Here is a 27864-nt window from a genome sequence, read left to right as displayed (position 1 = left end):
GGCTGGGGCCGCGCAATGGTCCGCCGGCACGATCGACTGTCTGTCATTCAGTCGGCCGACTCGGTCCCCCATTCCGATTCCATCTCGACTCAGTCGTCCGACGTACGCAACGCAAGTGTGGTCGCGTCCCAATCGCAGGTCGCAACCGATCCTCACGTTCAAACCCGTCCGAGAGAAATTTTTGCGGGCACGTCCTCGCCACCGGAAACCGACCGCCTGAAAACCGCCGCCGCAGGCACCGCCATGAGCAGCGGCCTGGACGTGTTGAGCGGCTCCCTGCGGGTGCGTAACAGCACCACCGCCTCCGTGGGCCAGTGCCGCAATCTGAACTGCAAGGTGGTCAGCGAGGTGAAGTCCTGTCCCAGTGTCATGTCGCCGGAGACGAAGCGACTGCTGCCCCCGAACACCGAAACGGTCCAGACGAAGCCGTTCCCGATACGTGGTGAGTAGAGGTTTCGGGGTTTCACTCCTGTCAAGGGGTGTTTTTGTGCATCGTGGGAAACTGGTCGGTGTCGATGCGGGCGGCGCCTGCGCCTTTGGGGCGCTCGCACGTGTTCGGTGTGTGTATGTGTGTGTTGTTGAATGCTGCATGCGTTTTTTGACAGGACAATAAGATCTATGATTTAAGGGATATTCCGTTTCGATGGGGGTATTAGTTGGGTCGTAGATAACGGTTATTATAACAGTACGACTGTAAATTGTCGTTATCAATTCGGCATGTTTGAGTAGCTAGTTGTATGCAAATAATATGCTTGTAAAATATTCATAAAACTGTAAATTACAATAAGAAATATTCTTTCGTTTATTTGCATTTATTCTGTTATTTACTTTTGTATTATAAAGATTTTTAATGTTTGCATGAACAAACTAAAACGTTTGTAAATAAATAAACAAATTATGTACATATTTAAAATATATTAGATTTACTTCATTAAATGCAATGCAAAATGCTGTATTTGTTTGGAACATTACAAATTTAGAAAAATTATACAACCATAATTAATTTAATTAATTTAACGATAACAATTTTTAATTTTCTTTTTTATGTCTAGACTTATGAATGTGATAAAATTATAATTAAGGAATCGAAATAAAAATATATCAATTATTTAAATCAGTGTGTCAACAACTATTAAATATTGCGCAGTTGTACTCATTAATGGTGCAGTGAATATAAAATTAAATCATAAAAATTGGAAAGCAGAAATTTTTATTACCTAGGAAGAAATATAAAGACTATTGAGTTAGTCATTAATCATGTACAGCTAAAAATATATGTACAGTTGAACTCTAATGAAATTTGTTGGCAATAGCATCGAGAGAGAGAATTACGTATAATTTTTACTTGATAAATCGTAGTTCCTGATAATTCCAACAAAATATTCGGTACTGAATGTTGATGGATTTCGATAGTTGTCTATGTACTGAAACTGGTAATATTCTTTGAAAGTACCATGAAGGATCACAAAGAATTCACATTAAAGAATTTGTCATTTCATCATTTCAGTACTTGAAATGTTTATTATTTATCTTGTTATTATTATACAGATATAATGGTAGACCATAATTTCATTCTTTCAAAAATTGGATTCCTTATTTTTCAGTGGACGATATTATCAACTTTTTACTTTATGGTCTGTCATTGCTCTCTGTGAATTTATGGGGATGCTTCAGTTCTTCTGGCGTAGTCCGTTTTATGTACAGGAATATATTAAACAACAGTTCACCTCCATATATTGAAGAAATGATGCACTTAATAAACGTGTTTTAACATGAGAATTATTAAACACAAACCCAAAATTTTGACGACGACAAAACCATCGATGTTTTGTCTTACCCTTTCCAATATCCAGACATCAACCCCCCTATAAAACATGGGGGATCACTAGGCAGGGACAAAACTTCTGACACTGAAAAATTGTGTCCTAGACACCATTAAAAATGCTCTCTAAAGATGAGATAACTCTTAATTTTAATAGGAATGTCCTCCTCATCAGAATATAGTAGTTTTTATAATACAATTAACAATAGTAAGTTAATATTACTTTAACATTGAAAAAAAGTTCCTATAATAATTATCATTGATGTACAGAACATCATTGTAAGTAAGATTATTTTATAATGTTGTTTACTTATGATATATCAAACATAAGTGTATGTACTCATCTAAAATTAATTTCGTTACTTGCATTTGTATAGCTACAGCCAAGATTTTCTTTACCTTATTTATAATTTCCTACAAAACAAATTTTATCACCTAAATTTAAACACGTAATTTTAACACTTGCTTAAAACTTCGTTGTACAACACGAAATCAAAATTACATTAATATATTTCTGAATAAATTCCATGATATAACATAATTGGCGTGTGGAAAAAACAGGAATTTATGTAATTATTATAAATTCTATTATTAAATAAACAAATTTATCAGGAATGACGCATGATGGAATGTATTAAGTATTTGGCTGTTTTAAAAATAAAAAAATGTATCTAAAATCATACTTTGTATGTCGCCATTCTTTGACCTTTTGGAAATAAACACGATTTGACATAATACGACATAATTATTTAGATATCAGTTCTCCTTTCAACCATTTCAACAAAAACATCACGCCACATTTTATTGTTGTTGGTCTTTTGGACTCGTTTGTTAAAGGTTTTCGAACATATCAAATTTCAATTATGTACAAAGATCTTAATAGTAGATGATTAATGATTGGCTTTATTAACATTATCGCAAAAGCATATGTGATAAAAGTAGTTATTAATTATGATATATATTTACACTTGGATCATATAAATTATTATTAATTATTTTTGGCATTACGTATTATTTATATATTTGTAACAATATAGAAATCTTTTAAATAATTAATAAGGTTATTTTGATGCAATTGTTTCCCAATTATTTTTTTTTTAATTTATTACTTTGCAATAGTTTTTTAAAATTTGAATTATATACATATAAATATTAAATACATAAACAATTTTGGGATACAAAAGGTAACAGTAAGAAAATATAACTGCTATCAATATTTGATGATAAATATAAATGTGGTTTATTAATACATTCTGTTAATGCGATTATCTTTCCATTTGTCAGAAGATTAATACCATTACAATTATCAATTTTTAATCATATTTTAAACGTTTCTGATATAATTTATCATATTATCTTCTAATTACTATGATATAACAAAAAACAAAAATATTATTGTAATATTTTGTTACGAATAAATGTAGGAATGTAATAATTGTAATAATAATCAAGAGGTTGATAAAATTTTGTTATTTTATAAATTTCTGTAAACTAGTTTTTAATATTTTATTTTGTAGTCAAATTTAAAAGATTTATAGATATCATTGTAAATTTTATATTATAAACTATTTTTTATTTATAATAATTTAGATTTACAACAAAAACAAAATACAAACATTATAATTTAATATTAAATTATATATTTATTTAGCATTTCAAAGAATTTTAATTATTTTAGGACAAAATCTACTTATAGGAACTTTATTAATTATTATTTTAGATGTAAAAATTATTTTCACAATTTTTTTTCTATTATTTGTCAACAAATTTTTTTGAAATAATTTATTTTTTAATTACCCATTTTTGTGTAAAATAAGTACTTTTTTTATATAAAAATTTTTGACAAATTTTATTATTTATTTCAAAATAACTTTCTGTATTATTAATACAATTGTTTACGTCGTAATTATTTTTAAATTTTATCAAAATTGGGAATTTTTTTCTATTATTTATTAACATTTTTTTAAGATTTCTAAAATTATTCATTTATTAAAAATACCCAAAATATACAATTTTTAATCAAAAATTTTTGGCAACTTTTGGACAAGTTTTAAACTAGGTATCTCCTAATAAAAATTAATGTGTGTTTCATTGAGAATTATTTTATATTATTTAATAATAATTTTTTAATTTTTAAAATAATTTATTTTTTAATTACCAATTTTTGTGTAAAATAAAAAGTACATATTTTTTCATCAAAAGTTTTGACAAATTTTATTATTTTTTTTTAAATAACTTTCTCTAATATTAATATTATTGTTTACGTTGTAATTATTTTTAAGTTTTATCAAAATTTTAATAGTTATTCTCTGTGAGTTTTTCCTATTATTAATTAACATTTTTTTAAGATTTCTAAAATTATTTATTTATTAAAAATACCCAAAATACAATTTTTAATCAAAAAATTTTGGCAACTTTTTGATTAAAAATTTTGAGTTTTAAATTAGGTATTTCCTAATAAAAATTAATGTGTGTTTCGTTGAGAATTATTTTCTGTTATTTAATAACAATTTATTAATTTTTAAAATAATTTATGTTTATTTTAAATTAAAAATATTCTTTGCTGTGTAAAATAAATAAATGAATAATTTTTTATGTATTCTAAAATAATTTTATGTATGATTAATACTATTTTTTACTTTGTAATTATTTGTAAATTTAACAGTATTTCAACAGTTTTAAATTAGTTATTTCCAACTAAGAAATCATCGTTTATTATTTGTTAACTTTTTTTGGGATCAGAATTTTTTATTTTCGGCAAATTTTATTTATATTACAATCAGTCAAATCGACAAGTGTTGTATTGATTCATTAACTGACAAAATGAATATTGTTTGTCAAATATTTTTTAATTAATTTCAATTTTAAATTAGTCTGGCAAATTTCCAAATATTTATAAGTTTTTTATTTTAATTTATATCTGAACTTTTAGTTACTTTTTGACAAATTTTGTTTGAATTTGTTTGTTTACTAGTCACATTTTTTTTAACAATAAAAATTGTTGACAAAATTTATACTTCTGTTCCGTCCACGGTCGCTGACGTTTCTGAAAGGATCACTCGAACCGCACAACGTAACTATTACCGAGAAACCGCATTTCAACATTCCTGGACAATCGACCGAGCTGTTAAGAAAGGCTCAGGTATAACCTACAGCGCCGCAACACCAACCGTTTGGCACGACAATCTTGTACTTGCAGCATCCCAGCGCCGCGTCCGGTGGAGATCTCGCCGGCGTTTAAAAATAGTCACCGGCGCTATATTTTCCTCCGCACCACTTTGTAGAAGGTACGACGAAACGTGGCAGTTTCCGACGATATTGTCGGGGTGCGTGGTGAAACGGTTTGTTGTGCGGAGGCTGGACACGTCCTTATCTTATCGCACCTTTCACCTTGTTACCGTCGCGATTAGCTGTCATCAGTACGGCGGTACCGGCGTGCTGGCCGGGTGCATTTCGTGCGGACAATGGAGGGCGACGACATCGTGAAGGAGGAATCCCCGGTACCACCGGCCCACTACCGGGGAAGGCTCAAAAGTCTACACATAGGTATGTGCCACTTCGATCACACGGTTACGTAACGACGGGAACGCGGTTCGAAGCAAATCGATTGTGTCCACACCGTGACACGTGATTGAGGCGCAACAGGTGATTTTAGCGGTGATTTGCACTTCTGCATTATTTATAATTGGCGTCCCGAAAATTGTACCAGTTTATATTTATCTCGTTCGATTGTTCTCCGGTAATGCGATAGGTTGATTACGTGGAATTTTAATCGTTACATTAATGGAAACAATTCTAGGCGTGCATAAATTTATGAACGTAGGAAACGTTTTTGAATGTTAACGCGGTTTTTAAACTGAGGTTGGTGCGGGGAATTTATGGTGGCCTTGTCACGGGTTTCGAAATGATTTTTAATTGTCCCATGACTGATTTGCCTACCGGCTTATTATCTTTGGTTTTTTATCATTAAATAATAATGCGATCAATCCATTTTCTTAAATGTGTTTGTGTTTTTTTCTATTTAAATTTAGAACATTGCGAAAGTGTGATCAAGTGAATATCCCGTGCTACTCGTATATTGTAAAGCAATTCTATTTTCAGCCTAAAATTTACAGTCACCTCTTTAAATGTCAAGCTTATAAATCTCTAATACTGTACGTGCTGATAAAAATGTCACTACACATTTATTTGTTAAAGATAATGTGTAATTTTTTTTTATTTATGAGACTTTTTTAATTTTTTATTTCATATTTGTATAATAAAATTCACTTTCGAAATTAACTACATGAATAGAAGAGAATTTTATTTAACATTTTTATTCATATTTAGTTTTTGTTAGATTATGGGATAGAGACCTTTTATTCCAACACATTTGGGAGGTATTCGGATATTCGTCAGGTTATAACTTATAAATTTAGAAAGACATATACAGCTTAAAACTTTTACTTAATATTTTTCTAAACCTAAACAGAGTACAAATTTTTCATAGAGATGATTTTCTCTATTTAAAACTTTTTTAACAAAATTTTAAAACATTTTTATTATAAAAATTAATTATCATATTTTTACAACTTTTCTATTAATTTCTAATATTTTATAACTTTTATAATAAAGTTTTTAGGAATATTTAATGTTTTTTTTTTTTGGAAAACTAACAATTATTTTTTTGAAAATTCCATTTTGTAAAACTTATTTTTTGTATAATTGAATTTTTTTAAAAAACTTCCACATTTTTTTTTAATATTTTTAATAATTTTTCTATAATTTTTTACATTTTATAACTTAATAAAGTTTTCAGAAAATTTTTACTTCTTGAATCAATAATTATTTTTTTAATGTCCTCATAAAGTTTCTTTCTTTTAATTTCTTACATATAAATATTTTTAATATTTTATATATTTATAACTTTTCTTATATACGTTTTTTTTTGTTTGAATTTTTTATATATTTTTTTGTTTTTATATTTAAGATATTTATAATTTTTATTTTGTATTTTGTATGTTATTATATTTTTTTATAATTTTTCTTTTCTTGAAAAACTTCAACAATTATTTTTTTAAATATATTTCTTCTATTTATTTTCGTTTTATTTTTATATTTTCAATATTTTGTCTATAATTTTTTACATTTTATAACTCTTTTAATAAAGTTTTCAGAAATAAATATTTTTAAACCTATTTTGTAAGTTACTTTTTTATTTCTTGAATCAATAATAATTTTTTTAATGTCCTCATAAAGTTTCTTTCTATTAATTTCATCTTTAATTCTCACATATAAATATTTTTAATATTTTATATATTTATAACTTTTCATATATACGTTGTTTTTTTTTTGAATTTTTTATATATTTTTTGTTATTCTATTTAAGATATTTATAATTTTTATTTAGTATTTTGCATGTTATTACATTTTTTTACAATTTTTTTTTTCTTGAAAAACTTCAACAATTATTTTTTTTTAATATATTCTATTTATTTTCGCTTTATTTTTGTATTTTCACTATTTTATCTATAATTTTTTACATTTTATAACTCTTTTTATAAGGTTTTCAGAAATAAATATTTTTAAACCTATTTTGTAAGTTAATTTTTACTTTTCTTGAATCAATAATAATTTTTTTAATGTCCTCATAAAGTTTTTTTTTCTATTAATTTAGTCTTTAATTCTCATATATAAATATTTTTAATATTTTATATATTTATAACTTCTTATATACGCTTTTTTTTTAATTTTTTGAATATTTTTTTGTTTCCCTATTTATATTTTTTATTTTGTATTTTGTATGTTATTACATTTTTTTATAATTTTTCGTTTCTTGAAAAACCAACAATTTTTTCTGTATTAATTCTCATATTTTTTTTTTAAAATTTTCTATATTTTATAACTTTATATACAATACATTTTTATCTACTAATTTCCTCTGCAATTTTTATGTTTTATATTGATTGATATGATTTAAAAAAATAATCTTAAATTAAATTCGTTAATCATTTTTGATAATTTAAATTTTAACCTTAATTCTAACATTAACAAATTACAATACAAATACATCAAAATTTATTTATTATTGTTTTATGTTTTATTTATTTCTTCTAATGATTATTTTTGGATTACCTAGTTTCAGGTTTATTTCATTACTTGCTTTCAATAAATTATTTATATTTCAACTGATTTATAAGATTCGTAGGATTTTTATTTTGTTTAAGCAAGTAATTAAATTTATGTAGATAATTACTGATATATTCAATTGTATGTAAGGTGTCTATCTAATTGAAAATTTCGATTTGAATCAATGCAATATAGATTTACGTAATTGTATATTATTAATTTGATAAATTCAGTGATACGAAGTATACAGATTTTATTAATTATAATATATTTATCTGTATAATAATTTAGAATCTACATTTAAAAACCTGAAAGTAAAGATAAGTCAAGGACAGTCAATTAACTTTTTATTTTGTATTATAATAATATTATTTAAAATAGTGATAACAAACTTCATTCATGAAAATGTGTCAATGTTGTGCCAAATGTTACAATGTCTACCTTAGTTTGCATGTGTAGTATTCACTTAACCAATTGTCGAGAATTTATCGAGTCCGTTACCGGTTATTTCGAACACGAACCAAACGAACACGGTTACTTTATACAACATAAAGATCTAGTAAATACAAAACTATTTTTATTCGTCGTAGACTTTTTAACGTGCCTCCCATTTTCAAAACACGATTCGGAATGCCGTTGTTTTTGCTCAATTACATCGTCTTACAACCGTACAGTTGCAATAGGCTATTTTTAGATCGTACCAGTTTTGATGATCTCATAAAAAACTGCAATCAATCCTGAACATTTCAAGAAGCCAATTTGAACATCCGTTCGAATGCGGATACATGTAATTTTCCCTCTCCGGTCAATTAACATCGCCCATCGATTCTCGGCGAAAGGTTTCACTTAATATAAATCGCGTTTCGATGCATTAGAATGAAAAAAAAAAAAAAAGTGGAATTTTACCGTCGCGGGTTCATTGCCAAGTGACGTAAAAAAACGGCGATCCGGCGGCGATGTTCGAAAAATGCGCCGTGTAGATAGATGGAGACGATCAGCGGCGTCGCGACGTTCTCTCACCGCGTTTCATGTTGTTGCGTGAATGGCCCGAAGTTTTCGTTCATTGGCACCCAACGCCGACCGGGCTCGTCCGATTTTTGTCTCACCTACGGCCGCAATTCAGTGTTGAGAACACATATTTTATTTTATCTGCGACGCAATAACAATCGCACGGATCGTACCGCATGCCGAGGCCAATTGCGAATTCCGATCGATTCGTATTGGAAATGATAATTAATAAGGAGGAACTCGCGGTTCGGGATTGATCCTGTTGCGGTTAGATTTGCATATACTTTTTTTTTTGTTTGGCAACTAGTTTTGCCACATTATTGAATTTGTGTTTGGGTCAGGTGCGGTTGTTGTTTGTCGAAATTTGCTGAATTTACAGTTTGTTTGTTTATCGGTTTTGAAGTTGACGTTGAAATTATCAATCTATTTTATGCCGTAATAATTTTGGTGTACGTACGAGTTAAACTTGTATCGACACGTTCGTAACTATTAAATTTTTATCCGTGCCAAGTGTTTTTAATTTAAAATGTATTTCGTCAACTTTATAAAATGTTTAATAGTAATTTTATTTTAAGCTGTATACTTTTTTATGGTTTGATTTAATTTGATTTGATAAATATTTATTTGACATTTCCATTTTTCAGTATAAATAATAATAAATTTGTTATTTTTTCCTCCCTTACAATTCTTTTTTCAGAATATAATTTCTTTTCATTACTTTGTCATGGTTTTTGATATAAAATAACGCATTTTATTTGATATTCTCAATATTTTTTCTTTCAATATATCATATTTAATTTTTTGAAACTTAATTATATTTATTTATATAAATTTAAATAAAATATTTTAATTCTTTTAATTACTTTTTTTTATTTTTAATTTTCAATATTTTTGTTTTATAAATTTAAATTAAATATTACATTTTTTATTTAGATGGTGAGCTTTAATTTGTTAAGCTTAATATTTCAAATATTAATTTAAAAAAACAATTATAATTGTTTAATTGTTTTTTTCTAAAATTTAAGTTTATTTTTTATATTTCAACATTTTTTTTTAATTAAAATGTTTACATTTAATTTGTTTGCATAAAATTAATTATTTTTAAATTAAATATTTATTTTTTTTTAATTGAATTATTTATATTTAATATTTTAAGCTTAATATTTTAAATATTAAATTTATATTTATGATTTTTTTAATATAAGGAACAATAAATTTTTGTTTATATAATAAATAATAAATATACTTTGTTATACATAAATATTTTTTCACATTCTGTGTTATTTTCTAATTTTTAGATTTTATTTCGTCAGATTAAAATTTAAAATTCAACCTATAGTGGTCAGTTTTTAACAATTAACAATTTTTTCAACTAGTTTCTGGCTTATCTTTATTAGCATTATTAATTAACAGCTAAATTGTATTTGAAATTTTTCTGTAATATTGACAAATTCTAGTGTTGTTTTAAATTTTTTAATTCAACAATTTATTTCATGAATTAAATTATAACAGATATTTAAGTTTATTTTTTTTATTTTACAGGCACTTCTATTATATTCCAGTACATTTATCTTGAAAACAAATTGCATAAAATTAATTATGTTTTAGTATTATTTCAAATATAAATTTAAATTAAATATTCATTTTTTTAATTGAATTATTTTTATTTATTATTTTAAGCTTAATATTTTAAATATTAAATTTAAATTTATGTTTTTTTTAATATAAGGAACAATAAATATTTGTTTATATAATAAATAATAAATATAATTTGTTACACATAAATATTTTTTCACATTCTGTGTTATTTTCCAATTTTTAGATTTTATTTCGTCAGATTAAAATTTAAAATTCAACCTATAGTGATCACTTTTTAACAATTAACAATTTTTTCAATTAGTTTCCGACTTATCTTTATTAGCATTATTAACAGTTAAACTGCATTTGAAATTTTTCTGCAATATTGACAAATTCTAGTGTTGTTTTAAATTTTTTAAATCAACAATTTATTTCATGAATTAAATCATAACAGTTATTTAAGTTTATTTCTTTTTATTTTACAGGCATTTCTATTATATTCCAGTACATTTATCTTGAAAACAAATTGCATAAAATTAATTATTTTTTAGTATTATTTCAAATATGAATTTAAATTAAATATTCATTTTTTTAATTGAATTATTTATATTTATTATTTTAAGCTTAATATTTTAAATATTAAATTTAAATTTATGAATTTTTTAATATAAGGAACAATAAATTTTTGTTTATATAATAAATAATAAATATAATTTGTTACACATAAATATTTTTTCATATTCTGTGTTATTTTCCAATTTTTAGATTTTATTTCGTCTGATTAAAATTTAAAATTTAACTTATAGTGGTCAGTTTTTTAACAATTAACAATTTTTTCAACTAGTTCCTGACTTACCTTTATTAGCATTATTAATTAACAGTTAAGTTGCATTTGGAATTTTTCTGTTATATTGACAAATTCAAGTGTTTTTTTTTTAAATTTTTTAAATCAATTTATTTCATGAATTAAATTATAACAGTTATTTAAGTTTACACTTTTTATTTTACAAGTATTTCTATTATATTCCAGTACATTTATCTTGAAAACAAATTGCATAAAATTAATTATTTTTTAGTATTATTTCAAATATAAATTTAAATTAAATATTCATTTTTTTAATTGAATTATTTTTATTTAATATTTTAAGCTTAATATTTTAAATATTAAATTTAAATTTATGTTTTTTTTAATATAAGGAACAATAAATTTTTGTTTATATAATAAATAATAAATATAATTTGTTACACATAAATATTTTTTTACATTCCGTGTTATTTTCTAATTTTTAAATTTTATTTCGTCAGATTAAAATTTAAAATTCAACCTATAGTGGTCAGTTTTTAACAATTAACAATTATTTCAACTAGTTCCTGACTTATCTTTATTAGCATTATTAATTATCAGTTAAGCTGCATTTGGAATTTTTCTGTTATATTGACAAATTCTAGTATTCTTTTAAATTTTTTAAATCAACAATTTATTTCATGAATTAAATCATAACAGTTGTTTAAGTTTATTTCTTTTTATTTTACAGGCATTTCTATTATATTCCAGTACATTTATCTTGAAAACAAATTGCATAAAATTAATTATTTTTTAGTATTATTTCAAATATGAATTTAAATTAAATATTCATTTTTTTAATTGAATTATTTATATTTATTATTTTAAGCTTAATATTTTAAATATTAAATTTAAATTTATGAATTTTTTAATATAAGGAACAATAAATTTTTGTTTATATAATAAATAATAAATATAATTTGTTACACATAAATATTTTTTCATATTCTGTGTTATTTTCCAATTTTTAGATTTTATTTCGTCTGATTAAAATTTAAAATTTAACTTATAGTGGTCAGTTTTTTAACAATTAACAATTTTTTCAACTAGTTCCTGACTTACCTTTATTAGCATTATTAATTAACAGTTAAGTTGCATTTGGAATTTTTCTGTTATATTGACAAATTCAAGTGTTTTTTTTTTTTAAATTTTTTAAATCAATTTATTTCATGAATTAAATTATAACAGTTATTTAAGTTTACACTTTTTATTTTACAAGTATTTCTATTATATTCCAGTACATTTATCTTGAAAACAAATTGCATAAAATTAATTATTTTTTAGTATTATTTCAAATATAAATTTAAATTAAATATTCATTTTTTTAATTGAATTATTTTTATTTAATATTTTAAGCTTAATATTTTAAATATTAAATTTAAATTTATGTTTTTTTTAATATAAGGAACAATAAATTTTTGTTTATATAATAAATAATAAATATAATTTGTTACACATAAATATTTTTTTACATTCCGTGTTATTTTCTAATTTTTAAATTTTATTTCGTCAGATTAAAATTTAAAATTCAACCTATAGTGGTCAGTTTTTAACAATTAACAATTATTTCGACTAGTTCCTGACTTATCTTTATTAGCATTATTAATTATCAGTTAAGCTGCATTTGGAATTTTTCTGTTATATTGACAAATTCTAGTATTCTTTTAAATTTTTTAAATCAACAATTTATTTCATGAATTAAATTATAACAGTTATTTAAGTTTACATTTTTCATTTTACAAGCATTTCTGTTATATTCCAGTACATTTATCTTGAAAACAAATTGTTTTAATTTAAAGTCTGTCAGCTAGAAATTACCTTTAATTCGTCTTTCAGAACATTTAAATTATGAACATCAATGGCAATTTTCCAGAATAAAAAACAATTTCATTGCAACTTCCAGCACATTAATTTTCGAATTTATCGATTCGCCGACCTTTTAACACCGAAAGGCCGAGCTCAATGTAAGTTCGGTATGCCGGATGTAAATCAAGTCTCTAGGTTGCGACCTCAACAATTTCCCAACATTTTAAGTAATGAAACGGTCGGTTAACCGAACTGCTTAACCTTAACCTTATTATTATTATTGAAATAGCCGAAGGTTAACCACTTTTCTTTTTACCATAATTTTGGAAACGCAGGTGTAACACACAGCACTGGAAGCGGTGGCGTTTTCGGATAGACGTTGAAAAACAAATAATGTTTATCGCATCCTTGGGAATAAACCGTCAATTAGTGTGGGTTATCACACTGGTGTTATCATGTGAAAAAACTGCCGTTATTTTTGCACTCTAGACCGATTCCATGTTTCATTAAGATCCAGAGAGATCAAAGAATGTTTGATAAAAGTGAAAGTATTATTCAACTCCAGTAACTTTGGGATGAATGCAAATTTACAGGGTATCCCAATTTGATTGATTGCCTTTGGTTACTAGTAATTTTAAACCAGATAGAGAAAAATGACTTAAATATCTAGTGTACTCTAACTGTGTACTGTATCTCTAACCGTTTCAGAAATATCTACGGAATCAGGCTTACGTAATATATGCAATTATCCTTAAAAATTATCTTAATTTTTGGGAGAATCATCCGCCCTAATTATTTTATAGTCAACAATATTAAATATCTTAAAATTTACCAGAAATATCATATTATCTTAGCTAATGATAATTTAATATACAGTACAAAAAGAGTTTCATCTATCTGAATCCTAAAAGAGACATCATGTGCAATAGAGAGAGGAAGTCTCCCACCATGGTATAGATTTCTACTGTCTCTGTCATGCATGATGTGTCTCTAAATTCAGACGGGTCAAACGCTTTTCCTACTGTATAACAAATCAGTTAAGCTCTCTTTAGTTCTTACTCAAGGATGTTAAATATCTCGAAATTAACTGAAATATTGTTATCGTGGTTAAAAATAATATATAACAAACCAGTTACGCCCTCTTTGTTTCTTAGTCAAAAATATTAAATATCTCGATCTCGAAATTTTCAGTTTATATTATTTAAAAATGTGCTGTAGAATATTTTTGTCTGCTAAAAATAAGTTTTTGAAGTTTTTTCTGAAATGGACATATATGAATATACATATATAAGATAAACCAATTTGGGACACTACCCTTATGTATGTATGTAGTGAATTTTTATTACAAGGAAAATATAAAGGAAGTGTTTTCTATTGTTCTCGCCTTGAGTTATTTATACAAAAAAATATTTAACGATATATAAACCGATTTTTAAATAAATATTTAAGTTGTAAAATTCTTAAGATAAAACAAAAGTAAATTAAGTAGCAAATAAATATTTGTAACTATTGTGACGTAATTTTGGCATCCAATTCATTAATTTAATGAATTGTATGCCTTATTATTTTATATATACATCATACTCAAATTTCATGTTGAAATTATTTTCATCGTTGTTGCTAATTACTGCAACAGGCCACCAACAAGTATCGATGTGTCCATTCCTCGAACTCCTATCAATCGCTTATTCGTTATCGTTTAATACTCCTCACGCCACTGTGTTAACAAAACAACGAAAATGATAAAACAATGTCACGCAATATCGATTGGCGTTCAACATTAGCCAGTCACGTCGGTAGGCAACCGAGATCACGTCCCGATTGGATTGCATTCGCAAGCGTTTCGAATGTTAATCGTCTGATAATCGTCCGGTTTTTCGAAATACCACGCACAATTAATCTGTCGCTAATATTGGCCACACGCGTCCCGCAAAAATGTCCGGGGAAGACGAGATCATCGAAAGATGTTTGCGGTGCGAAAAACCGAAAATCGGCGTCGACATAGGTGAGTGTTTTGCCCATTCTTTTTGGTTTCCGTAATTTTCGTCGGGTATTTTTGGTACTGGGTTGAGGTCACCTCAAAAAAGAATGTCCCGATAAAACATCCAGTGTTATTTAATACATTTAATAAATGGAACACTCGTTTCATATTTAAAATAAATAAGAATTGCGTTTTGGTAAATGGTGAGTAAGCATTCAGTTATTTCAAATACATTATTAATTGGGAGATTTTTAATTTCACACTTTCAATAATCGCAACTGTCACCTGTTTTTGAAAGTGGGAAAATTCTTGTAGAAATGTAATGTGTACGTTTACAGTTTTCAAATTTGACACGTTTAACGCGCATTTAATCCGCTTAATACAACCACAATAAAACGTTTAATCGTTGTTAGATACGGCAGTTAATAAATGCGATAAAATTAGAAAAGCATGTAAATGATATTCACTGTGATGTAATATAGTGAATTATATCAATATTTATGATGAATGATTATCTAACTTGGCTCCAGTTGGATTATCTTATAGATTGGGGTAAAAATAATTAATTATTTTTCCTTGAATATTTCAACATCATACTCCAAATTCTTAAATATTTTTGTTGTACTAATTAGTCTGTTTATGTGTTTTTAATTGAATAATAAACTTTATTGTTGTTTAGTATTGTAGTAATTACAAAATGTTAGAAATTATTTGCTTGACTTTCTCCTTTACAATCTTGGGTATATATTTTCTAATTTATTTTCACAGTGTTTGAAAAACCTCATTTTTTCTCCGTAAGCAAACTTGTTAAGATTCACGAATAAAATTTTTATTACTTTTTAAATGTTGGTATTGCTTATTTACATATTTTAATTTACTTTGAAATTATTCATTTTACCTCTTGAATAATTTTATTTCAAGATTATACTGTCTCAAATATTAAAATTTTACTATTAAAATAAAATAATACATTTTTTGATTATTATTTCTTCAAATTAAATTTTTTATAACAAAATATATTAATTTGTTATTTATTAAATACTTTTATCGATATTATTTAAAAAAAAATTTTTAACACGTCAAAAAGTTGAGATATTTTTACGTGAATTATTTGGAATATTTTCACTATTTAATATATTAAGACTTTTTTATTTATTTTGACAGTTGATAAAACTAGCCAATTTCAACAAGCATAATTTAAGTAACATTGTTTACTTATTATTTCTTTAATGTTGGCATTATTATTTTTTATTTTTAATTATCTATGATTTTTTTTAAATTTTTGCTTATAAAATATTCATTTTATTGTAGTGTACTGTCTTATAAAGGTAAAAAATACCTTCTTAAATTCTTAAATTTTGTTTAAAAAAAATTTAAAAATACTTTAAGCTCAGATATTTTTAGCTGAATTATTGTGTAATTTTTTTTATTTTTCAATAAATTGAGTTTTATCTGTTGATATTATATTTTTAGATAATTTAAATTTAATTTTTTTTATTCATAGAAATTATTCTCTAAAATATTTAAATTCCTCTAATTTTTTTAAACTTTTTTTTGTTTCTAAAATTTTGTTTTAATACTAACTTTGCAAGTTGAGGTATTTTTGTTATTATTTTTTTTAGAATATTTTCCCCTTTGTTTTAATTTAATCTTTGATTTTTTTTATGAAATATACATTATTTAATTCTTAATTGCAAATTCAGATATAATTAACTGAATTATTTAGAAACTATTGTAAGATTTTTTTATTTTTCAAGTAAGATTTTTCTATTTATTATGAGAGTAGGAAAAAGATTCCAATTAATTCTTAAATTAATAGATTATAATCTTTATTTTAGATTTTAGAAAATCTTATATTTTCATTTATTTTCATTTTTTTTTAATATTCATAATTTATTGTATAACGGTCTCCGAAATATAAAATTATTCAGAAAATTTATTTTTTTATGTTTAAATTTTTATTTATAAAAACTCTTAAATAATTTTTTTTTGTGACTTAATTTGATATTTAATTAATACTGTTTAATCATGTTTTACAAAAAGAATAAAGTTTTATAAAGTTTAATTAGATTTAAAACATTTTAAAATTTATTAATTTTGTAGTTTCTGTTTTTTTAAAATCTCTTTTTTCAATAAACAATAATTCTATATTTTTGTTATATCCTTTGAAAAAATATTGTTTCCGCTGTTTTTATTTCAAAATTATATATATTATTAGAAATATTTAAATTTCTCTACAAAAGTAAAAAATTAATATTTTTGGTAACAAAATTTGTTATTGTATGAAAACTATTTTTTCAAAATTATTTTATGAGAAAAATTTTAAATTTTTGTTTAATAAAGGTAAAAAAATAAAATAAGAAGGCAAATTTATAATTTTAAATTAAACAATTTTCGTTTTTTAAATTTGTTTTCCTAAAATTCAAAAAAATTGATACTTTTTATCTTAATTACTTAGAAATTATTTTGACCCCTTTCTAATCATTTAAGATTATTTTTAGATAATTTTCCATTTTTTTATTATTTAAAAATATTCATTTTAAAAATTTGTATTCCAAGAATATATTAGTTGAAATTATTTTCCTATTTAAAAAATAAGTATTATTTTGTTACTCTGAAATGAATGAAATATTTTTATCCCAATTTTTTAGAAAAAAATCTGATTTTTATTTATTTATATTATTTTTGTCTTAGTGTTTGGATAATTTTACTTTTCTTTTAATTTATTTTTCATTTTATCTTATATTTCATAAATTACATTTTTTTGTGAGAATAAATCATACTTCATACGAGTTCATTACTTGTTTTTAAAATGAAAATATATTATCACTTTTCAATAAATGAAGATTTTCTATTTATTTAAATGCCATAGTTAAAAAATAGTTAATCCCTACAAACACATTCTATTTAAAACTTATCTAATCTATTACTATTATTTTATATAATTAAATAAATAAACTACGATAAATTTATCACGGGTGATTTACAATTAGAATTAAAAATATAATTTCCTATTCAAAAAATTTGAGCAGCGTTGCCAATTTGAGACCGTGACATTGATCTAGAGTCGCGGAAAACGTACTATCGCGTTCATAAGTGGTCTGCCACTTTCCTGACGTCAGGCCGTAAACGGTCACATTCTGTATTACCGTGCACTACCGTCTCGGCAGTGCCGACTCCCCACCACATCGTAAGATGCGATTCCTAAATGTGTTGTCAATTGAATGCGAACCTTTGTACAGCGAACATGAATTTAAACGAGGAAAAACGCCTTAAAATCGTCTTTTTAAATCAACAAGGAAAGAATATTTCTGAAATAGCTAGAGAGCTAAATATTTCGGTAAGAACTAAAATTGGGAGAATATGTTTATGTCCCCAGTGTTGTATATCTTTGTTGAAAGTTTGGGTGCGTTTTTTTTTTGTTTTTCGGTTTGGTACAACAATTTTATTTTTATTATTTATTTTTTAAGGAACTGTATATGTAGCGGAGGAAGAGAGCCTCTACATATAGTTCAGGGATAAACTGCATGATATTTTTAAAAAGATCTCGAGTTTAGTGAATTTTATATGTAGCGAAGGAAGAGAATCTCTATATATAATTTAATGTTTTAGGTTTTTCATTATAATATAACATTTGTTATCAAGTATTTTAATTTTAAAAATTTATATTGCAAATGAATGTTCCATACAATAAAATAAATACAATTTTGTGATTATAAAATGAATTGTGAACTGGGAAACATTATGGCCGTTCTGCAAACCGACTTTCTGGGGTCTGAGATAGTTTAGATTTAGGAACGAGTGCTCGTTTTAGTTTAACTACGTATTGGTTTTCGAATCGAAACGCGACATGAATTTTGTGAATTATATATCATATATTAATTTCAAATTATGTATCAACAACAATGTTGTAGATTCGTAGTTAGTTTCTCATATTCAATTTTAATAATGCGATATAAAAAAGACAAGAAGAAACACTTGTTTACTTCGCGTCTAATATATACAGCAGTAACGTTCCGAATACAAAATGCACATATACACATAAATATTATAATTATAATAAAAATTAAGTAGTATATAATTTAGTAATTCCATTTATTTATTTTTTTTTTTTCAAATATCTATATATTTGTATAATATTACGTACAGAATCTCAAACAATTTAAATAAACGTTTTCTTGAAGAACACTCTGATGAGCCACTGGTAGATAAATTTGGCCACCGAGATCCCCTCAACTCCTTTGGACTACATTTTGTTTGGACATTTAAAGAATACCATTTATAGAAACAGATTACAAATCATGGATCATGGATAAGATACAATAACAAATAATGTTCAAATAAACGAAAAACAAGAGTGAGGATCTTTTTGAACAAACCAAAGTGTCATTTTTGAATTCATGTATCCAAATTCTGTTAATGTATGTTATATTATTAATAACTATTGTTATTTTATTCTTTTAATTTTAATCTACATAAAAAAATTAAGAACAAAATTGTCCATAAAATAAAGTTTTTAAAAAATAACTGTGTGTATTATTTCATAACATTTGAAATGTTTTAATATGCACTATTTTATATATCGTAAATACTTGGTTTTGTTATGAAAATAGTTAATTTTTATTTCTTGTATGTAATCTTTTAAATATTTTTAAAATATATCACATTAGCTCAAATACTATTTTAAATCATTTTTAAAAATATTTATTTAGTAAAAAATCAAAATAATATTAATTAAGATTAATTTAATATTTGTTATTTAAATAATCGTTTAAAATATTGTAGTTATCATTACAATTTCAACAAAACACAACAAATATTTTCTGAATAACTAATGTTTACAAAATTAGTTCATAATTTGCCGTGATCCAATCCTTACAACCCTGTTTATAGTGTAGCATGTTGTTTTGTAAAATCGATACCCCTTTTACCATGTCAAAACTTATTCAGATTCAGTTTTTAATTTTTACGCGGACCGAAATAATAGACTGTAACAGAATGTGACGGTCGAGGTCAAGCGCTTCGGAAAGTGGCAGACCACTTATGAACGCGATAGTACGTCTTGGCTAATCGTCTCACATAATTTTCCTTGTTGTTACAAAATCTACGCCAAACGTTTAAAAATAAACTTAACCGCGTAATATTATGCCGTACACGTGTTTACTGTTTACGAGAACACTTTCGTTTATTGACTGAACTGCCAAAATCACACTTTAATAATATTCCACATAATTTTGATAATTAAAGGACAGGTTTTATGATTTCATTTATTGGTTTATGCATCACTTTCGTTCGGGGAAAATCCGATTTTTGGGAACACCATCTACGTGACGGCGAAAAGCTAAGCGCAGAAAGCACGTGACGTGGTTCACGTGGCCCTCACCAATGAACCGCCGTATTCCAAAGAGTGGCACGTGATGATTATCATGCATGTCTTGTGCAACTCATCATTTTTAACAGTTCAAGTTCTTTTTATCCTCTTGCATGTACTTGCAACAAGTTGCGCAGTTACGGTCCGGTTTAATGTTTTTTAATGACGACAACCGGGTTCTTGGGTTCTGATTAGTCATTATTTGGGTGTGAAATGACGTATTTATGAAATTGTCATTTGGAATAAATGGATTTTTGGCCCAGGGCAATCCGTGTTTACAAACGGAGTTCAAAGATTATGATGAGGTTTGTGATTGTCCCAAGGTACACAGTTCAAAAATATAATCAATAATTCATAATCACGATTAAGAATATTTTGTATTGGGTGTCCCAAATTGATTGTCCTTGGCTGTTATGTGTATTTCCAGATAAAATAGAATAAATCTGGTAAATCTCGAGATATTTAGTACTGATGACCACTGTAAAACAAAGAAGGTGTAACTGACTTGTTGTATTGTAAATTATTTTTATCTAAGATTTAACGATATTTATGATAAATTTCGAGATATTTAATATTTTTATAACAAAATTTTATATTTATTTATTATTTATTAAATACTTTTATCGATATTATTTTTATAACACGTCAAAAAGTTGAGATATTTTTATTTGAATTATTTAAGAAATGAATATTTTCACTATTTAATATATTATGACTTTTTTATTTATTTTGACATTATTATTTTTTATTTTTAATTATCTTTACTTTTTTTAAATTTTTACTTATAAAATATTCATTTCATTGTAGTGTACTGTCTTATAAAGGTAAACAATTCTTTTCTTCCTGTTTTAGATTCTTATTTCATTCACGTTTTTTATAACAAATATTTTTTGAGAAAATTTAAAAATTCTGTTTTATATACTTCAATATACTTTTCAATAAATTGAATTTTATATATTGATATTGTTATGTTTATTTTAGATAATTTTTCATTTTCTTTTGATTTATTTTTTGAAATTATTTTCTGAGATATTTAAATTTACTTAAGTAAAAAAATATTTTTTGTTTCTTAAATTTTGTTAAAAAAAAAAACTGTATGCTGAGATATTTTTAGCTGAATTATTGTGTAATTTGTTTTTATTTTTCAATAAATTGAGATTTATCTGTTGGTATTATATTTTTTAGATAATTTAGATTTATTCTTTTTTATTCATAGAAATTATTCTCTAAAATATTTAAATTTCTCTAATTGAAAATACTTTTTCCGTTTCTAAACTTTTGTTTTAATACCTTTTTGCAAATTGAGATATTTTTGGTATTATTACTTTTTTTAGAAAATTTTCCATTTTGTTTTAATTTATATATATAATTTATATATTAGATTTATTATACATTAAATTATTTTTAGTTAAGATATAAGGATATTTCTTAAAAATTTCGAGATATTGTTGATTTTAAAACAAAGAGGGCTTAACAGATAATTTATTTTAATTATGTTTTTAACACATATTGACTCAAAAATTGTGAGAAAATAACTAATTTTCTACCAAATTATCAATGGTTAATACTTAAGTGGCTAATAATGAGTTTGTCAAATATCATATTTGATAGTTTTAATACAGTTAACTATGAAAAGTGTTATTTTCCATTCATAGACAGCAATTTTAAATATATCAAAATTTTTCAGATGTATCATTATATCTAATATATAAAGATAATTGAATATATGATAAACTGTTTCATTTTGGTAAGATTAATCTTTTTCAGACATTTTAAAGGATAATTCAATTATTAATTACAATTGAAATAAGAAGTTGTCCATATTATCTTCACATTTGGAAAGTGAAAAGTGTATGTAAAAGAAATTAAAAAAAGGATTAAATAAAAAATGTATGTGAAATTCAGTTGAATCTCACTGTAATCAGTCAGTACTCGTAAACTTGAATGGATGTTGAAAGTGCATACTAGTATTATCTTGTTTTCATCTATTTTGTATGAGATGAGTATTTTATTTTATTGACAATTACGATCAAGATTTATTACATTTTGTTTTATTATTCCCTTTTACCATTCGAATAGGATTCCAAAAAAACTTAAAAAGGTTAATTTGTGCTTAAGTTATTTAATTTAATAAAGGTGTCGTTCAAATGTTGATTTGAACTTGCCCCACAATCAGTTCGTTTGAAGTGCAATGTTTTCTGACATCGTCACTTATCACCCATGAACTGTTGCGCAATTCATCAGTTTTCCCTTGTTTCCACAACAAAAACCGACATATAAAACAAACGTCGATTAGTTTTATCCACGTTTTTTATCACGTAACCGGATAATCTTCCACTGCTATCTAGTGCATCTCACAATCGTGGGGGGCACGTCACCGAACCCAAAGTCTGTAGCGCGTTCCTCCTATAAAAGGTTGTAAACCAGCGTCGAAGCCAGTCATTACGTTTCGAACCGGTGAAAGTGCGTGTGCGACTTTAAGCCATGCGGATCGACGGAAAAGTTCCCATGAATCGCTCCATGTCCATTAGGATAGGTCGGTTACTTTAAGATCGCATTGTGACTTAAGTCATAAATTGTAAATATAATTTGGTGTTTTGTTTGTCGGTGTTAATTTTTTTAAATTTATTCTTGCAGGTGAAAGAGCAAACTATGTCAACAGTCCTCATGTCATCGCGATGGTGGGTCTCCCTGCCAGGGGGAAGACCTACATTTCGAAGAAACTGTCCCGATACTTGAACTGGATCGGCATCAACACCAGAGGTACGTAGTTTACCTGTTTATAAATAACTTCGCCCCCACCTTGCTAAATATATAATAAGGTGTAAATACGAATGTTAATAATTACGTTAATTACCATCCTACGCGTTAAAATGTAATGTTTGTTACACGTTTAAGTGTGCCGGGTCAACAATCAAAATTTTATCTCGGATTTCCTATCGTCAAAATATTATTCATTACCGCGATAACGACACGGATAAACACGAAAACCAACAAATTTTATTTGATTTTCGTTCGACTTGTTTGCAGTGTTTAATCTGGGCGAATACCGCCGACATGCCACGACCGCCTACAAGAACCACGAGTTCTTCCGTCCGGACAACCAGGAGGCGATGGCTATTAGGGCGCAGTGTGCCATCGAGGCGCTACACGACGTGTGCCAGTGGTTGGAGAACGGCGGCGAGGTGGCCGTCTTCGACGCCACTAATTCAACCATGGACCGCAGGAAGGTCATCCACGACTTCGTCGTCAACAAGATGGGCTTCAAGTTGTTCTTCGTCGAGTCGGTGTGCGATGATCCACAGGTAAAAAGTGTAAGTCTGGCACAGTTTTGGATATTCTATGGGCTGTAGCATGGGGTGTAGTACAATGTGTAACGTTATTTACTGACTCCTCTTTGTATTAATGTTACTCAGGTGGTACCGATTTAAAACGGACGCTGGGGAAGCGGTGAGTAGATCGATCAGGCAAACTTCCACGACTGTGGCCAGACAAAATTTTAGTTAGTTTAAACCCACCATAACTTGTCACGTAGCGAATGTTAACTGTTATAATAATGTGCCGCTTAAGCTTACGTGTAGTCTTTAAATAAAATATGACTAAATAATCGTCCGCTTCCTGCAGATCATCGAACAAAATATAATGGAAGTCAAAGTGAGCAGTCCGGACTACACGAACATGAACAAGGACGCAGCTTTGGCCGATTTCCTCCAAAGGATACAGCACTACCAAGAGAAGTACAATCCCTTGGACGAAGAGAAAGAGAAGGACGTGTCCTTCATGAAGATCTACAACACGGGGGAAAAGGTGGTGGTCCACAAACACGAGGGTCACGTCCAAGCCCGCATCGTTTACTATCTCATGAACATTCACATCACCCCCAGAACCATTTACCTCACCAGAGTGAGTTCCTTGAAACGTTTCACTAAAGCAATATCTAACTAAAAATGTTTGTAGCACGGTGAGAGCGAACAAAATTTATTGGGCAGAATTGGTGGCGACTCGAACCTGAGCGAGAGAGGACGGCAATACGCAAACGCCTTGTCCAACTACATCCACGAACAGCACATGGACGGATTGAGGATATGGACATCCTGGCTGAAAAGAACCATCCAAACAGTCTCTGGTCTGAACGTCCCACAGGAAAGATGGAAGGCTCTCAACGAAATAGACGCTGTAAGTCCTCCCATCCATGCTTTATACCACGATTACTTAATGGTTAATTTTAAGGGCGTTTGTGAGGAGATGACCTATGAGGAGATCAAGGAAAAGTATCCGGATGAGTTCGCGTCTCGCGACTTGAACAAGTTCGCCTACAGGTACCCCAGGGGAGAGAGCTACGAGGACTTGGTGGCCAGGCTGGAACCTGTGATAATGGAACTCGAAAGACAGGGCAACGTTTTGGTGGTGTCGCACCAGGCTGTCATAAGGTGTTTGCTCGCCTATTTCCTTGACAAATCAGCAGGTAAGTAAACCGAGAACCATTTAATTATTGAACATTAATCCAACGTTAATTTAAGATGAGCTTCCGTATCTCCAAGTGCCACTCCACACAATAATAAAGCTAACTCCAGTCGCGTACGGTTGCAGAGTGGAACACATCAAGTTGCCGATTGAGGCGGTGGACACGCACCGTCCCAAACCAAAGGTATGAACCCGGAGTTTGTCGATTGTAGTCCCGTGTCTCTTGCCTCCTTCCTAACTTCTATCGCAAATTAAACTTAGTCCTCTTTTGCATGTAATCTGTAAAACTGTTTCAGGAGCCAGGACATATTTCTTCACCTCAAAATGAAAGTAACAATAACAACTAGACACTTTTCAAAATTTTTATTTGTATTGGCCAGTTGTCGGTTTTGTTTTTTTAGATTTTTTTATGAACACAAACACACTGTTAATTATGAGGCAGATGGTTTAACTACACAAGCAGCAATCATTGTTTTATCCGCCCTAAATTACTAATAATAATATATTGACACTAATATTACAGTTTTATTACATTCAATTAAATATTGAATTCTCGAATAATAATATAAATAAAAAATTTAATAAAATAAATTTAAAAAAATGTATATACACTATTTACACAGTTTTAAAAACTAAAAACAAATTTTACACGCTCTCTAATCTGATACTACTAATATTGGCTATTATTATTGTGCTACATGTGTACTTAAACCTTCTCGAATAATCACTGGTGACGGAAACACATTTTTTTGTTCTTTTTCTCACTATGAGTTTTTCTAGTGTAGATATTGTAGATATTAGTGCATGAGGCTTGAGCATCAGTTTGGATGTTGTGTATCTTGCCAATACTTTTCATATTGAAAAGCCAAACTTTAGCAATAGAAATTTTGTTTAACACAAAAGATTATATGTTCTGCTGTATTTATATTTGCTAGATAATTTAGATTACAAGCAAAACTTAATGGTTGTATAGTTTTAATAAGTTGACTTTCTACCTGTTAAATGTTACTAAACTCTTCCAAATAGCTCACTAAACCAACAACAGTCAAAAGTAAGCCAAACTCCCTTAGTGTTTTCGTAACTAATACTTTTAGCTGTTGTTACCAAAACAACTTTGTCCTAGACTAGCATAAGTAATTTAAAATAATGTTTTAAGGTTCCTGGTGAACTGGAGGAACGATTCAAGTATAAAAATATCAAGTCGAATTCGACTTGAAGCCAAGTATGCCAGATTGACTGATACAGGGTGCCTAAAAATCGTTATTTTCTAAAACAAATAAAATGATCTTCGATGTGATGTATGCCTATTCGATTTTAGCCGTAAGAACACATATGTTAAATGGGTGTAGCTAATACAAAATAAAAGTCAAAAATGTTTTTTGGAACCAATCCGTGTGTATTATACGATACGCGCCTATTTTTCTTTCGACGTGTGTAATATTTATATTATTCAATATATGTGATGGGGGCAAATGTAAAACGTGATTCAAACGAGCTGATCAAATGTTACGTCGTACCGAATTATTATGTTTTTAAATTTGACCCCTACTTGGTGTAGATGTAATTTTACAATTTTAGCTCTTTATTATATTATCCAAGGTATATTGTATATATTATATATGTTAAATAAAGGAATCTATTTTATTTTCTAATTTATTATTGTTTTATTTTTATCACCTTAATTCTCCAGCAACCTTTCAGAATTTTTACACAATTTATTTTTCGACACCTCGTCAACAGTGTTGAACATGTTTTTCATTTGGAGGCACACATAAGTTAAATTATATTTGTGAATTTGACTCATAATTTAATTATTTATAAAAAATAATATTCAATAATTTGATTGTAAAATGAAATACGCTACTGTTTTAAATTATAACGAAAATTTAATAAATACCATAAATAAAAATAAGTGTTGATATTTAAATATTGAATATATTTAATAAAATGATTATTAAAATATAATCTTTATATTAAAAACATTAAATTTATAAAATCTAAATTAGTAAATTGTATTAAAAAGATAATAATAAAATAATAATTTAGATATTGTGTTACGACTTTTTGACCGATGTATATTAATTACGTCCTATCGGTATCCTGGTTATTTATTAACTAACTACTCGTTATTTTAAGATTACATAATACAACATACAGTTTTAGTCATAGCTTTATAATTACGCATTATGATTCATAGTTTTCATCCACAATTCTCACTAACACAAATTTAAAATAAAATGAATAACTTAACTATTAAAATTTAAAAAATTAAATTATAAAAAAATAATAGTACTTTTGAAAATTTAAGAACTTGAAATTAAAAATTTTAAATTTACTGTTAAATAAAATTTATTGTTTAAATAAAAATAAAATAAATTTAAATTTATAAAATTTAAAAAATTTTAATTTAAATAAAAACATAAAAGTTTACTTAAATAAAAAAATAAAATCATTAATTTAAACTTAAAAAATTGAAAAAATTAAATTTTTAAAAATTTAAATAAATAAGATAATTAAAAAAAATATAATTAGAATTTTGCAAACATTTTAAAAAATAAAACAATAAAACATTAAATTTCAAAAAGTTTAAATTAAATTAAAAACAAATTACATCAATAAGTTAAATTAAAAAAATATATACTTAGAATTTTGCCAAATTTTAAAAATTAATATTTAAGTTGAATTATTTAAATTTATAAAATTTAATGTGTTTTAATAAATTAAAATTTAATGAATGATTTATAATTTATTTAAGTTAAAAAGTTTAAATTAAAAATTTTTAAAAAATTATAAATCACAATTTTGAATTTAGAAAATAAAATAAGAAATTTTTTACAAATTACATTTAAAAAAATTAAATAATAATGAAATTATTAATTTAA

The 27864-nt window shown here is 26.3% G+C and overlaps 1 protein-coding gene across 5 annotated transcripts; it reads left to right on the top strand.

Moving 5' to 3' along the window:
• On the top strand, nucleotides 1–26634 carry LOC109601403 (6-phosphofructo-2-kinase/fructose-2,6-bisphosphatase). Of its 5 annotated transcripts, none has more exons than XM_049968260.1 (8): nucleotides 1–442; nucleotides 23156–23281; nucleotides 23549–23823; nucleotides 24143–24421; nucleotides 24476–24694; nucleotides 24749–24983; nucleotides 25039–25166; nucleotides 26139–26634. In XM_049968260.1, exons 1-8 carry the CDS (start codon nucleotides 16–18, stop codon nucleotides 26196–26198), a joined length of 1749 nt encoding a protein of 582 aa, XP_049824217.1. In that variant the 5' UTR covers nucleotides 1–15; the 3' UTR covers nucleotides 26199–26634. The 5 variants fall into 5 exon arrangements, with proteins under 5 accessions (XP_049824217.1, XP_049824216.1, XP_049824219.1 ...); XM_049968259.1 differs by having other exon boundaries at nucleotides 23549–23832; XM_049968262.1 differs by having other exon boundaries at nucleotides 23549–23832; nucleotides 25279–26634.
• The last annotated feature ends 1230 nt before the right edge of the window (nucleotides 26635–27864 follow it).

The sequence above is a fragment of the Aethina tumida genome, chromosome 5, assembly GCF_024364675.1.
Source record: "Aethina tumida isolate Nest 87 chromosome 5, icAetTumi1.1, whole genome shotgun sequence".
NCBI lineage: Eukaryota > Metazoa > Arthropoda > Insecta > Coleoptera > Nitidulidae > Aethina > Aethina tumida.
The sequence above is the reverse complement of the archived record's forward strand: the minus strand, read 5'-3'. Positions and strand labels throughout refer to the sequence as shown.

Bases quoted from the DNA above. Each gene is read 5' to 3' on its own strand.
- LOC109601403 (XM_049968259.1), top strand. From the start codon at position 16: ATGGTCCGCCGGCACGATCGACTGTCTGTCATTCAGTCGGCCGACTCG. The intron at 24,422-24,475 runs GTGAGTTCCTTG...AAATGTTTGTAG, and splicing joins GAACCATTTACCTCACCAGA to CACGGTGAGAGCGAACAAAA. The intron at 25,167-26,138 runs GTATGAACCCGG...TAATGTTTTAAG, and splicing joins CGCACCGTCCCAAACCAAAG to GTTCCTGGTGAACTGGAGGA.